Raw genomic sequence first — 18,579 nt, 5'->3', positions numbered from 1 at the left:
CATTTGTAACCATCCCTGCCTGATTGTCGTTGATATATTTGCTTCTTTTTTTTTAACCACATTTGTTGCTATGGTCATATATTGTCTCATCGATATTTGAAGAAAACCAACAGTTTGATGCAGTTAGATTAGTTGAAGATGGACTCTCCATTGACTCATTCTGACAGAGAATTTAATACTGACCAACATTTCTATTTAACAAAATAAGTATGCCTGCCAGAAGACTGTGAGTACTATTAAAGTTTGCTCTAGTTTTCTTTTGTCTTCGTCAAAGAAAAGACTCGATATTTTTAGCAGATGAGTGTTGCCTTTCTTGTGTGGATCTCACTAAATCTGATCTCATTGTAACTGTGTGCATCCAGGAAGAAGAAGAAGAAGAAGAAGTCACATGATCAGTCCAGACACATCTGAGTCTTGCCTGTCCCTCTCCCCCCTCTTCTCTGGACCGCAGACATGGTGTGCATCCCGATCACATCATGTGTCACACAATATTTCTCTTCCTGACACTTTCCTCATCTGTCACTCGTCTACTCTTTCTGCGTTTGGGGGGTAGAAATCTGGCCGTCTTTCACTTCTCTTGCTCTTGTCCTGCCGATCTCTCCGATTCTTTGACTTCTTTGCACGGTCCTTCTCTTTTCTCACCATCTGTCCTCTTTCCCCGTGCATGTTTCTCCCTCTTCCCCTCCTCCGTGTCTCCTTGCGTCCTCCTGCCACTTCTCTCCTCCTCCCTGCGTCTCCCTAATGTTATATTAATAATGGAGAGGCTGCGCGTTCAGCCAGACTCCATGAATTAACCATCAGATGAGAAGGAGGCAGAGGGAAAAGGAGAAGGACAGAATCGAGGATGGAGGGAGCAGCGAGAGGAGAATGGAAGGATGTGGAGAGGAAGAAAACATGGAGGAAGAGGAGCTCCTCTTTGGATCACACTTTGACACCCTTCATCCCGCTCCGATCTGTGTGCTCCTGATCTGCTTACACATGACTTCAGCCTTACTGTGGGCTTGAGGGAAAGTCAGAAGGTCACACTCACACACGGCCAGCTGTGTGCTTCGCCACGTGCACGTGTGTTTACATCAAAATGACAGTTTGGGATGTTAGCGTTACATCAGGCCTCCAGTGTGGCAGTGTTGTCCTTGAACAGAGAAAAGCTCAGCAGCCTTTGGTCTGATTAGACATCAGGCAACCACTACCAAACACTCAAAAGCCGAATGCGTACACAATAGGTTTAAGATTTAAGTGTGTGTGCGTGCACAGGTTTGTGTGTGTGTGTGTGTGTGTGTGTGTGTGAGAGGGAGGGGTAGAAAGAGCAGCTTGCATGATTTATCATCTATGCAAACAGGACGATAAAGAAATAGACGGGCTGCTGACAAAATAAAGCTTCAAAGATGCTCGTCAGGTAAACCTGAAGGTGTATCCGAAGAACAAAAAACATTTCCCTGAATTCTTAAAAATGACAAGTCTCAAAGTGCTTTCAGATTAAATGATCTGCCATCACATTTAGGATTCAGATTTTCCACACATTTTCTATGAAGTCCCAAATGTTTGTTCTGTTCTAAATGAGCTGAAGGCTTTTTCCGTTGGAATTTGTGATTATCCATCCATCCGTCCATCCAACCTATAAAAAAAAAGGTACAGAACACTCACAAACAAAACTCACCTTTTCCTGCTGTTTTTGTATTCCTTAAATTGAATTAACAATTGTTTGAGGTAACATTGACAGTGCTCTTTAAAATGGCCATGCATTTCTTTGTTTGGCAAAATAAGAAAGCTGATGATGTTCAGTGCAGTGAAACTTTCTCCTCCTGTTTCACAATTTTCACATGAAGAACAAAAAGAAATCTCCATCAGAACCAGATTCCTAGAGGTGACCACCTTCCATGATTGGTTGGGGTCCAAAATCTGTAGAACAGTGGAGTTTAGAATTATCCATTTAGTTCAGGGCTTTTGACATTGTTCTCCCCATTATTCTGATGCATGTACTCTTTATCTTGGTGGTTTGGTGTAGTTATCGGGGTCATTTGAGACCCATTCAGCAGTTTTAAACATTCATCAGCATTACAATTGGCATTTATCTGACATTTTCAGTTTTATTTGCCATCATTTTTGGATTTCTTTATTACTCAGTATGAGCTAGCATGATTTATTTTTAAGTTCTTTGAACTTTCTTTAGTTACCAAATCACGGCATAATCTGAAATGAAGATCAAATCTGCCCGCTGTCATCATTCACATGTGTTCATGCAGAAAACACAGATCTTTTTGGCTGCACGTAGAATTAGAGACATTTATAACATCTTTGTGATTTGCCTTGTGCTCACAGAGGGCTCAGTTTGAAAGCAGGCGGATGTTTTTATGTGTATTTGTGGAAACGAAAAAGAGATGTGGGTTATTTTTTTTTGCCTCTGGGAGATGGTGAACAGTTAAAGATAAGAGGAGGGGAAGATAAAATCAGCAGTAAAGCTTTTCATCAGGACGTGTGCGCGCGTTTGTGTGTGTGCATGGATGTTTGTAGTCTGTGGTCCATCTTTCTGCAGTGTGAACGATATCTATTAATAAGTGTGTTTGATTCATCTATAAATACATTTCTCCTGCTTTTCCCTAAATTGCCTGGCTGTGTAACAAGCTTTGACAGAAGCCAGCTGTGTTTAGCAATACATGTTGAAGTGTGGGGGCCCTTTTTTATTTATTTTTTTGCTCTGGATCCCCATGGCCTGGGACCTGACAAGCCCCCAACTCCCTTTCCAGGGAAGCGACACTGGTTTTGCACAGTTGCCGGGCAGCTCTTTGACTTTTTGCTGACTTTCTTGACACGCGTGTATATAGTGTATTATATAGTATAGTGTATATGAAGTGTATTTCCTCTGGCGTTCCCCAGAACCACAGCATCAATAATCAGCATGAAAGATAAAAGCGGGTTTGGTTTGATTGCTCATCTTGAACCACAAATGTGTTCATTAGTTAAAGAAATGAGCTCAACCAACGTCTCACATTTGTCTGCAAATGAATCTGCAGATAAAGTGATGGAAATCCAATATGAAGCAGTAATAAACAGAATGTCAAGACGCATTGAAGAGGACTTTTATGCTGTTGAAAGTTTGTTTCCTAAACTCTTTGGCACCTCCAGGAAAAGTATGGCTTTTATTCCATTATATTTGGCACATTTCAAACATGAAAAGTAACATCCTATTAAATCTACCAGAGTGTTAAGGATTAAAACCAAAATTGTTTCTTCATTACATCTCTTTCTCAGAGTTGTTCAAACAGTATTGACTTTGGTGAAAAAAGAAAAAGAAAATGTTTTTTTAATTTTATTTCCACAGGAATGCTGAGCAAAGTAGAAGACCTTCAAGTCTTAATCAGGAATAAATATTAAACTAAATCACCTACAAGGCTTATGGAGGAGTTGAGAATTGTAGCCACTTGATCTTCATTGAGACATTTAGAAAAAACAATGTTTTTTTGTTTTTTTTCTGCTATGAAGAAAGCAGAAAATCCTTTCAGGCGACTAAATATACATCAAACTTCAAATTGCAATAAATTGAAGACTTGCACCTCTGTATCTACAGGCCGCCCTCAACACAATACATGCAGATAACTGTTAAAAAAAGGTACAGAAATGAAAAGTTTAGAAGAGTTTTCAATACAGAAACTCTTTAAAAAAATCAAAATGTACCTGAAACAACGGCACCCTAACGCAGCAAATTCAGTCACAGAAAGAGGAATTTCCAGGAATAGCAAAGAGAATACTCCTTCAAAATAAAATAAGAAAACTGCAAACCACTTTTTAAAGACCCACTCCGATGAAAATTATGTTTTTGGTGTTTTGACATTTTCTTGTGGCATTTTTCTGGTGATGGAGGACATATATGAATAAGTGGTCAGCGCCCACAACTCAGAAGTAAATTTCTAATGAACTCCTGCTGCTCTGCAGAAACTATGTCCTAGAAAACAACACAGACTTTTTGATTTGGGCTAAAAATGGCACAATCGTAATTAAAAGATCACTGGGAACACTTTGAAAATGGATCAAAAAACAAAAACTGATTGCAGTGAAACTTTGAGAACATAGACAATAGTACAATTTTAAATAAAAGGGCACAGAAAAAAATCAAATCAAGATACAAAACTGAATACATTGGAAATAAAGTACAAGACTTGACAAGAAAGACCAAAAAAGGCTTATTGGTGTAATGACCAGCTGCATGTGTCCAGAAAACCAAACATTTTTAGAAGAAAATTCTCATGAGAATCTCGTTGGTGATGAAGTGGACCATAAATTCGAGAAACAAAACCCAAAACCAGCACGTTAAGACTTTTGACAAAAAAAATAATAATAAAAGAGGACGTTTATCTGTCGTACAGCAGAATCTGCAGCAGGTAAGGTAAAAAGGTAAAGAATGAAGTTGCTTCAGTCAAAGTCTCATGATGGAAGCTCCAAGAAACTGTAGTAACCAAGAAAGCAAAGTTGTTAAAGAATGGAGCTGAAATTTTAGCATTAAATAAATCATTGTTTTAATAAAATGCAAAAAAGGGGATTAAATCAATACGTTTTTTTAGTTAAAATAAACAGAAGGAGTCAAAAAATAGTAAATAGTGTTCTCAACATATAGATTCTTGGTAAAATGATCATTTGATAAATTTTGGTAATTTTTTCAATTAACTGAGTTAACCTTTACACTGGAACAGACATTTTGAGAGCTTTTGATTCACTTCATCAAACTAAAAGAATAAAAGTAAACATGTTTTGCATTTCTTTTGACCCAAAATGCTTTCATGTATTGATTTCTTTCTTCAACAATGCCTGACAAGCAACTAAAGTTTAGCTCAAATCACCAGCGTTCAGGGAATACAGTAACACAACAGCAACACTACCCGTATGTGTGAAGTAGAGACAGCACAAACCTCAGACTCAGACCGGACTTCCGATGCTGGGTCATTTTAGTTTGACTAACAGATAAATTAGAACGAAAATAATCAACTTAACTGAGTTCTAAAACTTTAAAAATCAATATTCAAAAATATGTAAAAATTCAATATATTTTTTATTGTTTGTTTTATATAGTTTTAAGTGGATAAACTTCATTCCTTATTTTGGAGATTGTAAGCTTATCTTTTTTAATGCTGTTGCTGAAACACACTGTTGTAATAATTTTCTTTTAAAGCAGCAAAGTCAACAGGGTTCAGTCAGATCAAACTCAGTTTGATGCTTTTCTATTTAATTCAATTTTATTTATATAGCCCAATATTGAAACACAGTTGTCTCAACGGCTTCATACCGTTAATTGTACAAACCATAAAATCAAATATAACATACAACAGCTGATTGCTTTATTAAACTAAACTAAACTAAACTAAACTAAACTAAACTAAACTAAACTAAACTAAACTAAACTAAACTAAACTAAACTAAAAAAAACCAGACTAAGCTAAACTGGGCATCCCTGCCCTCAGACCCTCCTTCAATAAGGAAAAACTCCTAAAAAAAAACCCAGATTCCAAACCAACTGGAATCTGTAATCATTCCCGCTTTTTTGTGTGTCATTCATGATAAAAAAAATGACACTATGTAAAAACACAAAAAATACTATTTTGATTGGGGTGGGTCTTTGAAGCAGGCGTGGTACATTTGGAAGTGATCTTTTCTTGTTTTTCTTTGTGTTTTTGTGCCTTTTCTGTTTCTATGTAATGTTTGTCGTTGTACAAATAAAGTTTATTTAAAAAAAAATTAAGAATGGGACTGGCCCGCCTGCGACTCTTCATTTCATTAATTAAACAACAAAATTCTCTGCAGGTATGTTTTTCTCATTTCTGCCTGCTTTGGTCATTAGTTTGGGTTGCGTAGTAAGAAATGATGTCACAAGAAATCTATAAACTGGTTTTGTAACAATCTAGTTCTTTGTATAAGTTTTGTGTCTGCATGCTTCCACCGTTTTATTTTACCGCCATTTTGAAAGCTTGAAAAAGTAGCCAATATCTGAAATAAATCAAACCAAGATCATCTTTTTCCCAAAGCTTTTCTTATCTGTCGCTTTGTTTGTGGGAATTTAAAATATGACGGTATTACAGAGTTTTGTTAATTTTACAGGTCAGAATGTGAAAGTTACTCTGATTGCTTGGCAAAGTTGTATCTCTGCCAATATGTATCTTTCTGCGGTTAACGCCTAGCATAAAGATATTCTGTAATTTAATGTATTTTGTGCGCATTCTCTGCTTTTTAAAACATTATATAGCTGTTTTTGTGATTTGCCAAAAATATTCTTGGAACATTAATAAGAAATCAAAAGCTGAACCACGACCCCCGTGTCCATTAACATCAAATTGCAAGAATTCCCGCCATCCAGACCTTAAAAGACCGCTCTAATGTCGGCGCCTGTGACTGCTGCTGCAGGCTGCTGCATGACAGGACGCACGGTTCTGTCGTCATCACGCAGTCCAGTAGTGACGTCGCCTGCAGAGCAGCCTGAAACCCCCTCTTGCGGATGCTGCGACCCATCTCCTGTGTGCTCGCCCACCCCCCGCACCTTCCCATCATGTAAAGATGTCGCACGAGCATCTCCTCCCCCCGCGTTTATTTCCTGTCCTTCATTTTTATTTTTGCCCTGGTCCCTAACGGTGCCCCCCCTCCACCGGTCATCCCTCCTCACCACGGGGCTGTTCAAAACCCTCATCCAGAGGCATCCTCTCTCTGTCTCTCTCTCTCTCGCTCTCTCTCTCCATCTCTTTCTCAGTCTCTCCACCCCTCTCTCGCTCCCTCTCTTTTTCCTCGTCCTCCGCCGCAGAACTCCGCCGTCCGACCATCAGGTGACCGCGGGGAGCGGAGGATTCATCTGCACAGTTGTCGTTTTACATCCCTTCATTTTTTCGGACTCCCGGAGACCGGAGCTGCCGCAGCACCGCTCATCCCCTCCTCCTCCTCCCCCCCACCCCTCCGCATCCTCTCATCCGGTCTGGGACGTTCACCGCTCCACACACGCGCAAGATTAGCGGGGATTCTGCCTCCCCGCCCGCGCGCGCCGATGGTGATGTCCTTGAGCTCGGCCTGCACGGTGAGTCCGAGCGTGCCTGCGTGCGTGACTTGTTATATACCCCCGGGCCCCCTGAGCTCCGCTCTCCAAATCAGGGGTGGGTGGGGGGTGTGGGGAGAAGATGCGTTGCCTTGCGCTGTGATTCAGAAATAGCCGAGCGCGTGTTAGTGTGAGCGCGCGGGGGTGTTTAAAGGACTTTGAGATGGCCTGATGTTCTCCTCGCGGGCCCGCCGCTGTTATAATAGCATGTACTGCAGCGCGTGCCAGAAAAACCTGCCAAAATTACGTGGATGAGGAAGTGTGTATGCGCGCGTGTGCCTGTACGCGCGACTGTGATTGCGCACGCGTCTGTCTGGCTGATGACATCTTTCCGTCCGTACCTTCACTCAGGTGAGGAATCCTGTCATTTTAGACTCGCGCCACCGTTTTCTCAGGTGCTAGGAGGATGCTACAGGCTATTTGGTGTCAGTCATTTTGTCCTGCCTGGTTTCGGCGCATCGCAGTTGCGGGGTGTTGCTTTGATCTGCTAATGATCCGAAGCCCACCTTGACGAGCGGTCCGGTCCATTCCAGAGCCGGTGTGAGGCCGTCTGTAGCTGAGCCCGATAACCTTGCTGAGGGGACATCAGGGAAACAAGGAGTGAACCGCAGGTGATGCTTCCTGCATGGATCACTGTATCTCCTCAGCTTTTTTACCGTCATGACCTCTTAAAGCTGATGAACATGTTGAGCACGAGGGGAAGCTCAGGCACGTCTGAAGGTGATGGGGAAAGGTCGTAATCTATGAGAAACACCGGTTTAAGGATTTGGTGTCGGCTCTTTTATGCATCAAGCCTCTCTGACTTTCGGACATCTGTGAGCTGGTCTTTGGAGAGATAACACTTCAAATGTCTGTTGGAAATTAGGACTGCAGGTGCACAGGTGGGCTGCCGGCTCATGCGCTCACCTCAGATGACAGGACAGACAGGAGCTGTGCCTGTTCAGTCACATGTGCTAACATGTGTGCACATCTAGTCTCCAACAATCACACAGCACGCTCGGGCCCTGTTGGTCTAAACTCAAATCCTTGTAAGTAGCATTTCCTCTGTGTCACTTTGTGCCTTTTTCAACCTGCGTGCTGCTGTGATAAAGAGAAATGCCAGAGGGGTGGGGAGGAAGAAGTCACTTTCTCTGAAAGAGGAAAAAAGGGGGCTGCTGTTCAGTCTGCTGAGGATTGTGGTGACCTTTTGTGTGACTCCCCCCTTCTCTTTTGTAGTTTGAAAGTGCTGCGTTGTGCGACACATTTGTGCGTATCATGACAGAGATCATATAATTGATGTCTCTGGGCCTGAGTGCTGAGGTCTTTGTGTGCTCATCGTCCCTTCATGATGCTCACATCCTGTGGGGAAAGTATTGTGAGAGTCAAGAATCCGTAACAAATGAAGCAACAAAGTTTTACTTATTTATTTTGCCTTTCTGCGTCAAATGTGCTGCACGCTTTTTTTTTTCCTGAGTGAAGGGTATAAAATCAGACAGAATCAGTGGGGAAGAGATCAGCCCCCCCCCCCCCCCCAGAAAAAAGAGCACAAGTAAATAAATGATTGCTGTAACAGGAAGCAGATGAGAAGGGGGTGAGAAAGGTGAAGTGATAAGCAATGAGATGTGGCATAAAAAAAACAGATGTAAATCCTTAGAATGATAAATGGATGGAAGTGCAAGCAAATAAGAAAAGCTTCAGGAGCCGGGTGACTCAGTCATAAACTAACACTCTCAGTCAGGGTAGAAGCAGGGCGGAAAGCAGACGAGAGGCACAGGAGGGAGTAGAAACGGGATCCATGATAAGCCTCTGCTCTGTATGTTTCTGATCTTCCTCATTTAAGATAGTCTGACAGCGACATCAGAATACATTGCTGAGTTCATTTACAAGCGTTTTTCACTTGCTTCTTATTTTTTAGAATTTAATCCAGAGGATTGCACATTTTTACAGCTATTATAAAAAAAAATAATATTTGCATTTCTATGTGCCCTCTGCGACACGAGGCTCAGAACCACTAGGCACACATCATCTTACCACACTTTGACACTGGATGACAATTTCTCTCATTACCACGATTGTACACACAGTCCCACTTACTCTGTCGTGTTGCTTCTCTGCAGAGCAGAGATGTGAAATTAATCCGCAGTGAGAAAATAGTCCCGCTTCTCCTGTTGGATGAGCCGAAGTTAAAAAGTGAAAATGGGCAGAAAAGAGCGATGGAGGTGGAATGTCTTACAGAGGAGCAACTTGGAAGAAAAATGTGACACATAGCCAAACGTCAAGAATTGTTATCCAAAAAACACAAGTGTTCAAGTGCAGTGATAGGAATCCAAACAAAATTTCACTTTATTAATGAATGTATTTGTCTCCCCTAAAAATACATATATCTGACAAATTCGCTGCAACTGTCTTTTGAAGATGCTACACATGAAAAAGAAACTAAGCTACCAATCAGAATGTTGTGGATCATGATAATTTACTCCCTCTGAATTGAGTCCAAATCAGACTTTATTTTTCAGGCTTTTATATGCCTAGTTAACCAGCAAAATCCATGTAAAGTTTTTGGTTCCATACTCAAGATATAGCAATAACTCCAAAAGGAAGATCCCAGAGTGGATGCACCTTGCCTCGACTGATTATGGTTGTAAAAGACAGAAAGTGGAAACACAAAGGAATCCTCTACAAAACATTGTTCATTTAGAAAGCAACAAGAGAAATGCCCCGTCACAGAACAACTCCCAATAGTCCAGGGCTACAGCAGCACAACTACAGGTTTGGCTCAAGGTCACCCAGGCAAAAGCTAAATATAAACGTAATGACAGAAGATTGAAAACTACCCTTAAAGATATATGGGATCTACTTTCTCAAGTGACACAAGGAGTTGGTTCAACAAGACAAGAACCTGTTAGCTGAATGCTCTGTCTCTCATCTTGGTTTATGACATTTTATAAACAACCAGTGATCCCTGTCTTTGACATTAGAAAAGGTTTCTCTATATAAAGCTTTATATGCCAGTGGATGAAAACAAAGCTAAAATTTAAAGAGCCTCTCTTTGATGCATTCAGAACTCTGATTGAAGGATTTTGGATCAGCTGGAGGGTTTACGTTTTAGAACAGCCTGATTATAAGGAATACAGCAGAACAACCCTAAGACGTGTAAATGCATCAAATAGTTTTTCCTGCGTCACTCAGTGAAAGGATGCTCCTTTAAGAAAGATAAAAAACGGCAGTTCTGAAAACTTAATATGTGGACAGATAAAAATTTCCAAAATTTCCTTACATAGTGCTTACCACTCATCAGTATTGGATGCTAAAATGATGCTGTACTTTTCTGGTGGTACATCATTTTTTGAATGAAATATGCAGACAATGTCGTCTATAGTCAGTAATTTCTCTGTTTCACAAGTTGGCAGCTATTTTCAAAGCTGCCATACAGTTCTTGCACATTAATTAAGCCAAAAACAGAGAAAGTGTGAATTTTCTTTTGTAGATTTTGAAATTTTCCATTGACATCTGGGACTGACGCAGTGCATTTAAGGACCCATGAATATGTTCTGACACACTATAGACACTCCCTTGTGAATATTTGCACTTTGTCCTCTACTCAGAAACAACCTCAAAGTCAAAAAATGCACCTATGGAAAAATAAAAGCAGTTGTGCTTTAACAATACAGGTGGGACACGTTGACTGTAAGAAGGAGAAAGAATATAATCAATTTTACAAAACAGGTCACAAAACCCTGTAGGAAAAAAAGCCTTTTAAAAAAAAGAGGTTTTTATAAGACGTCTTTTAGACTTCTGCTCGCAGAGGTGCTATACCGTAATAAGATTCAGTGATGTGTTGTTTGTGTTTTGCCTTTTGTAGTGACCTCATTTGACAGAAGTTTTAAATATTACATGCAGTGATTTTCAGCAGAGAATCCTGTTTGCTTTATTTCAATGCTGTTTTTCAGAATTAAAATGGATGTTTTTGTGTTTGATTTGAGCATTGCAGCTGAATCCAGCTTGGCCTCTCTCTTGAAAAGTAATTTCCTTGAAATGGTCACTTAGATCAATACGACAAAGTGGTAATGTCTCTGCCCTCCTCTCCATGCTCTCTTTTCAGGTTCTGATAGTGAAGCAGTAGCTACCTCTAAACTGGATCCACTTCCTGTCTCTGGCTCATCAGCCGTGTCTGCCTAGCCCGCTCTGCTTTCCATCCATTTGTCATCTCTTCTTTCCCGCCTGTGAATCCATTGGCCCGTCCACTTGTCCGTCCATGGACTGGCCGTGACCCTGGAGGGAACAAGGAAAGAGTGGAGTTGCAGGGGGTACGACGGAGGAGAAAGCTGGATTCGTTCAGACTTCAAGCTTCTGAAGTGCTCCTGCTCACTATCCTTCATCTCCCTCGTCATCCTTCACCAACACGTCCCTCTGTTATGGAGATTTGAAGGAGCTGTGGGTGGGAGAACATGAAACCTGCCCTTTTGTGAAGTGAAAAAAGGGGTTTGGGCATATAAATTTATTCATATATTGTTGATTAAAATTTAGAGCACATGATCACACCCTCAGCAACCAAACGAAGGAGGACCTGACCAGATAACAGAAAATAGACGAAGTGACATGTCAACAACAGCCACCATGGGGGAAATGGCAAACAGCGCTGTGGAGTTTTATCCCAAAGGGTCTCGAGGCAGTACTGCAGGAGGGAGAAGGGCAGATGGCAGCCTTGCAGGGGGAGACTTTGGGGTCACGGTGAAGGAGCTTAGGGAGCTGATGGAACTCAGAAGCACCGATGCTCTACAGAAGATCCAGGAAAGCTACGGTGACACAAAGGGCCTGTGTCAGAGACTACAGTCCAACGTCACTGATGGTAAGCAAGAATGGGAGCTCAGGCTGATGGATGAGTGCTGAATGAATGAGTAGATGAAGGTGGAGAAGGGTGGAGTCATGCATGATACACTTGACTTCAAACTGTGTCTAGATAATGCCAGATGACAACATGCATAGAAGAAAGGAAACAGTCACACTGAAGGTTATTGCTAACATTTTAAACAAGCACATCTGGAGGCACATCAAACATAAATAACAGACTGTGCTTTTGCGGTCCAATCCTGGTCAAAAGAGGCAGCTTTCTAGTAGATCTGCATGGTTGGATTGGCTAAATGATGAGTGGGATTACAGTGGGCGAATGAATGGGAAGCTGATAGAGTAAATTATTAATAGGTGAATGAAATCAAAGTGTGGGATTAACTCCACTCTCCTACAGTGTAGCTACAGTGATGCCCTCCACTGTAGTGTTTTGAGCTTTCATCACATCCAGTGTGTCCATCAAGTCAGTAAAAGCTGAGAAAAGATTTTTAAAAATGTAAGATACCCCTGGAAACTATAAAACCTTAAAATGTCCTCATTTAAATGTGTAAGAACACAGGTGTGGTGCAGCAGGATCATAGCGTTGTTGTTGTTGTTTTCCCTCATGAGACAAATTCCCCTTCATAATCTGGTTAAGATTCATAAACACATCTGCCCATAAAGAAATAAAAACAAAAAAAAAACCAGAACAAATCAGGCTGTAGCTGGAAAAATATGTCAAGCACGAGCAGAGCAGCCACTTTAGCTGACAGGGGGCGCTGTTTGGTGCTGCGCTTAGTGGTTGGTTAAGGGAGCAGTTGAACAGTTATTGTTTGTGTAAAAGTGTGTAAAATTAAGAAAAATGCAAGTATTTGTTTTAGTTAATTGTTTTTATTGATCAATTTTCAATCCCCACTTAAGGGGGTTGTTGAATTAGTTGATCATTAACTCTGGTAGGTCTCTGCTGCTCTGTAAAAGAGCAGATTCTTACTTGTGCACACAGACAGGTTTTGTCAAACAGGCCTCTACTGATGTGTACAAGGTCAGTTGTTTCTTGTGTTGAAAGGATTAGGTCTTGTAATCCTGTCAAATTGAATGCATCAGTCTTTTAGCATTGTCACTTGTGTGCTATATGATTCTGTACATCAGGATCGGAAAAACCTAAACAGGGTTTTGGGGGAGTTTGGTTGACCTTGTGGAACACAGCTGAAGAAGGTGTCTCAACTCAATCTGTAGCAAAAAAATCCCAAATCAGAATATGACGACCAACAGATTGTCTTTCGTTACATAAGCACAAAAAGCAATTGTGCTTATGATTGATATCATTTTGATTGTCTTATTAACTCCTTTTTGCAGAATTTCCCATTTTTTTGTGATTGTTACAGCTTTAAACATGTTAAAATACTTTTCAATATCGGTATGGTCTTAGTCCTTACAATTTATTAAGAGTACTTGCAATTTTGTCCAGTTTTGTTGCACAATTTTCTGGAAAGCATGGGATGCTAATAAGTCAAAATAGCACTGTGGTTCCTGTAGACATGACAGTATTCATATGTGACATCAGTCATTTGTTTTTAGCACACAAATCTGGTAAAAATACAAAATTCCAGAAATGTTCCATCATTGATGGCTTTGACTGATGGATTAATTACATTTGTGTGACATTGCTGAGCCTTTTTTGGGGGTCTATTGTGTATTTTGTATCGCAAAAGTTATTTTTTGTCTAGCCTGCAGATTTTTTCTCTAAAAGGTTGAAGTAAAACGATGCAATTTTGTCCATGCATTATTTTAGTGTATTATCTAATCTTCATAAACTGTAGCTTAAAAAAAACATGTAAAGGTTAAAAAGTATTCTAGTATTTTGTTTTATTTAATTATTGTACATTTCATATTCATTTAATTAAATGTAAAATAAATTCAGTACCTCGAAATGGGACTCAGTTATACCACACTATTGTTTCTTTTTCTTTTTCTGGTGACCACTTTTTTCACATCAATACTGTTTTTGTCTGGAAGACTTTGCTAACCACATAATTTTCTATGTAAGTAGACTTAATTCTTTTTCCAGATTTTTTTAATGGGTAAAAATACTTGTATTCATATTTTTGGATCAAATGTTTTGAACGTTTCAACCAAGGATTTTAAAAATTGTGCCATCGTTGCAGTTAATGCACATTTACGGATCGGTAATTGTGTTACAGTGAGGATATTTATATAGCAGCATAGTAACAGACCTTTACCAAAAGCACTGAACTGATCTTTTTTTTCTAAATAATTTAATTATTAAATTTCTTTTCAGGAATAACTTCTTAATATTGACAAAAAAAAAGATTGTTATAGATCCTGAAATGTGGGATTCTGTGTCTTTCCAGGCCATGTGCAGACTAATAGGGGTGTGGTTCCACACTACGCCCACTCCTTTAACTCGTTTGTATCCTAGCAACACAACAGCAATGAGAAGTTGGTTCAGGAAATCAGTAACAGAAAGAGTGATGAGTGAGAGAACTGTGAGATGAAGATGCTGAGGAGGAACAGTGAAGGAAGAGGAAGTGTGTCAGTGTCCATGAGGTATCTGTGCTACAGGAGCTGGAGAATCAGACGCTTGGTCGGTATTGAGTTACAGTGAGTCTGTGTTGAGTGTTGCTAATTTGATACTGAGCTGGTCAGGAATCAGTGCAGTAGCTCCCAACAAATCTCACAAAAACACACAGAGAGTCATGTATCTGCAGATGTCCCTACCAAGCAAGTTGGCAAACAGCAAACACAAACATACACAAAAGCTGCACAGCGAGCATCTTCTTCTGATTTTTTAAATAGAATTCCCAAGTGTCAATTTTAGTTTTATACATGTGTATGCTTTTCATTGCTTAAACAACCACGTCTAAAAACACATTCTGTGGTTTTGGAGCAAAAATGAAAACCAAGGTGTTTGCTGTAAATGTGTTAGGGAGAACAACCCAAAAATACTAAAATTGAAAAAAAAAGATGCATTTCTTTGAGAATCTGCTAATAGTTGGAGACAAAAATTCATTCTGCTGGAAAAGGTAAAGGCCAGACCCTACAACAATAGATTTTTGAGAAATAAAAATGTACCCATTGTGTATTATTGTGACTGTACATGTGGTGTTGGCAGAATGGTGTTACCTTAATTAACCAAGTTCAGTGATGGTATGTGAAGAAAAATGACTAAGATGAATGTCTTAATGAATTAAAGCAGTCTGATTCAATTCAATTTATAAAGCCCACTACTATTTAACTGTAAATTCTCCTGACACCCATGATTTTACAGTATGTGCAAGAACTTTGAAAAACATGGAAACTTCTTATAGAAGTGGGTCTAAAGTTTGAATATAAACCAAGTCAACTCGTAATATTGGAGACATTTATTTATTTTGCTAATAGAATTTCAATTTTATTTTTGTCCATATTCTTTTTTTCATTGGTTTATTATGATCCCATCATGTCTCTATTCCTTGGTTATTATATTAATAATTATCTGCACTAAGCTGTAATCACTTTTTATTTTCTTTGATATAAAACATTTCTTAAAAACCTAAAACTTTTAAATATGTATAAATGGATTTAAATGAATTTGATGGGATATTTGTCTTATATTTCTACATATTTTATGTGCACAACTGATTTTAAGCAATTTGAATTTAAGCAAAAATGTCAGAAATGTGTAGTGTTACAATAATGATAATTTATTCTATTTATCTCCTTTAACATTTGGTAGGTAGCAACTACATTTTAAAAGAAAGTTTTAATTCTGGACAAAGTCTATTAAATGGATTATTTAAAAAAGAGTTAATGAAGTGTTACAACTGTGTCACTTGTTCTTGAAGTTGAGTTGAAGGAACTTTACCTAAAATTTTCCTTCTTGAAATGTTGTGCCGCTCATCCAGGCGGCTTCATCAGTTGCTATGACTAAACTTAAAGATGCCACCTGGATGCACGAGAACCTTCACCGACAACGGTGTCATATCAGTTCCGTGGACATGCTTGGATTAACTGACTTGACAATCATTTTTCATCTGTTTTTGTGTTGAATTGTCTGTTTTTTAATCCCAGCTGAGAGGTGCAGCAGCATTTCATGGTCCATTTTTGCAGAGTTAATGAGTAATTTCTCTGTTCACTTCACATTTCGTATGCCTTTTATCTTGAGTTCATGGCAACAAACTAGTTTCCAACAAATATTGGTCTCATTAAAAACAATAATACACAAACTACATTCAGTTATTTATTTTTGCATGACGCTTTACCTTGGTACCTTGGTGCTTCCCTGAATTTCAAGGACTTTTAGGATGTACTTGATGACCTTCCTCTTGCTTAATCAAACACATCAGAGTCTTCTGAAGACTTTGAGACTTAATCACGGGAGGTCACTGAGTTTCCTCAGCTCAAATACTGGCTGATAAAGATCAGTTAGGCATTAGAGGGGTCAGAAAACATTTCTTATTGTGACCTAGTCAGTAAACGCCCTTTTTATTTGAATTCTGTTTCCCCCTTTCATTAGTTGTTTCGTTTCAAAATACTAGTTTCTCTAAAGCAGACTATACTAGAGCTCATCATTCATGCTCTCATATCTGGCAGTTAGAAGTTTTGAAGTTGTAACTCTGCTTTGAAAGGTTCATTGTCAAAGTTAAAAACTCAACTCTTCTTCAAGGAACAAGGTATGTTATGCATGCTAACATGAGGAACAATCTAATTAAGAAAATAGACAACAGTCACCGAGCAAATAACTTGCTGATCAGGAATTTCCATTAACAGGAAATGGAAATATTTGAGAAGACTGAAAGAAATATAAATGTAATTTTTGGGCTCCTAAATATGTGATTTTTGTCCCCAAATATTGCTCATAAAAGTAATTGTTTGTATCTAAATTCTTTCCCTACCCCTACAGCTTCTCCTTACCTCTACATTTAGCCTTCCAAACGGAAAGTCATAGGTTGTGTCAGAATTCCTTTACTACTCACTACATAGTGCACTATATAGTGTGTTCGCCATTTTGTAGTGCTGTCCCAATCTACAATTCCATAATCGTGTGCCCTAGAAATTTACCAGAAGTCTCTAGTGGGCATGGATGCTCACTAGATTGGCAAATATGGTAAATGGCGCATACTTATATAGCGCTTTCTACCCTCTTTCGAAGGCCCAAAGCGCTTTACAAATATGTATAGCCCACAATGCATAGTGTGTGAACAATTTTGGCGAAAAAATTGTTGTTAAGTGTATGTTTTAAATAAAAACCATCAACGTTTTCATCATCAGAACACAGTGGACTCGTTAATGGTCGTCGCAAAATGCTCACATCAATTCGATTTTCACCTTGTGAAATGGATGATGTCATATTTGCCGTTAAAAAACAATAATAAAGTGCTGACCATTGTGTCCGAAATGCTTTTAAAATCCAGGGCACTACATAATCCAGCACTATATAGTTTTCTTTAGTAGTTAGGGATTAGGGTGGGAATGCGGACGTAGCACTAGAAATACAGTGTCTTCTAATTCGGACGTCACTGTCACTCAGTGACATAATCCATAGTCTCCGGTAATCCACAACAGAAGTGTTTTTAACATCTTCTGGTTTTTCAGATGATGGAGAACATATATTAGGAAATTTCATCTTAAAATTGCAGTTCTGAGTATTTCTTCATTCATATCGTAAATCAGTTGCAAATGCAAAACTCCAGTTTGAAAAAGCGTGTAAATGTGACATATAACTTACTACGGCAAGCCACAACCTTCCTGCTGCGCTGCATTCCGATGCGTTCACTTCTCGACCATTAGATCCATGATCCAGATACAGATCTGTCTCGGTTTCCACGTCTGAGCTGGTATCTGGCTCAAAGCCGTCTGGTCGAAACAGCTCCAATATTGGTCGCCGTTTTTGTTGCACCGGGAATGCTAGGTAGGGGTTGTTAGGGGCTGTAAGCTATCAGGAGAGCATGTAAACAGATAGATGTTGGGAAGGGGACGGGCTTACTCCACGCAAATAGTCCCATCCACAACTCTGAGGTAAATTTGAAAAACTATGATGTAGAAAAAGGCAAAGGTTTTTTTTATTTTTGGCTAAAATGGGATATCGCAATTAAAACAAAATAGATTAAAAGATGATTGGAGTGAACCCTTAATGAGCAGGTATTTTATAGAGGATGAAGCTAAACTTTGCCCTCAAAAGTTAAGAGAAACGGGAATTGGTCGCCCAACTGAGCCACATACAACCAGTCTGTGAACATTTCGTCTGACATTGAACTAATCCATGGCCTGAAAAAGCTTGGAGACCATTGCTTAAAAAAACACATGGGTTTATTTGCACGCTCCTTTTATCAAATCATAAGAAAACTTTCATATCCATTAATAACATGTTTCAAAATAAAACCAACCAAAGGGGATCTTTTCAGGGTTAATCCATCAAACTGAAAACAATAGAAAAAGGGTTCAGATTTCAACTCAAAGTATCATGAAGGTCAGGAGTCATATCCACAAGTTTTTTTTGTCATCACCTGAACAAGATATCTCTTAGTTATCACAGCTGTTGTTAAAAGTTGCATTTTCTGCTTCACAGACTTTTTTATAAAGTTTGATATTCATCTAAAAATGTCTTTCCCGCCTGGTCTGATGATGACCAAAGGGAGCTTTTGACCTAAGAAATACAGACGTGTTTCTTTGTCGGCTCTACTGAGAAGCTTTGACGTCTTTTTCAGACA

At 39.3% G+C, this 18,579-nt stretch overlaps 1 protein-coding gene across 5 annotated transcripts in view; it reads left to right on the top strand.

The window, feature by feature from the left end:
* Positions 1 to 6,575: 6,575 nt before the first annotated feature.
* The window catches only part of atp2b3 (ATPase plasma membrane Ca2+ transporting 3), a 58,194-nt gene continuing 46,190 nt past the window's right edge, over positions 6,576 to 18,579 (top strand). Inside the window, exons 1-2 of one of the 5 annotated variants that reach the window (XM_020704444.2) lie at positions 6,576 to 7,045; positions 11,145 to 11,891. In XM_020704444.2, coding sequence (XP_020560103.1) covers positions 11,642 to 11,891 — 250 coding nt within the window. In that variant the 5' untranslated portion in view covers positions 6,576 to 7,045; positions 11,145 to 11,641. Of the gene's footprint in view, positions 7,046 to 7,203; positions 7,415 to 11,144; positions 11,892 to 18,579 lie in introns of those variants that run through there. The other 4 variants (XM_020704446.2, XM_020704447.2, XM_011476786.3 and 1 more) reach the window with 4 other exon arrangements.

This window comes from Oryzias latipes, chromosome 7, assembly GCF_002234675.1.
Source record: "Oryzias latipes chromosome 7, ASM223467v1".
NCBI classification, from domain to species: domain Eukaryota; kingdom Metazoa; phylum Chordata; class Actinopteri; order Beloniformes; family Adrianichthyidae; genus Oryzias; species Oryzias latipes.
The sequence above is the reverse complement of the archived record's forward strand: the minus strand, read 5'-3'. Positions and strand labels throughout refer to the sequence as shown.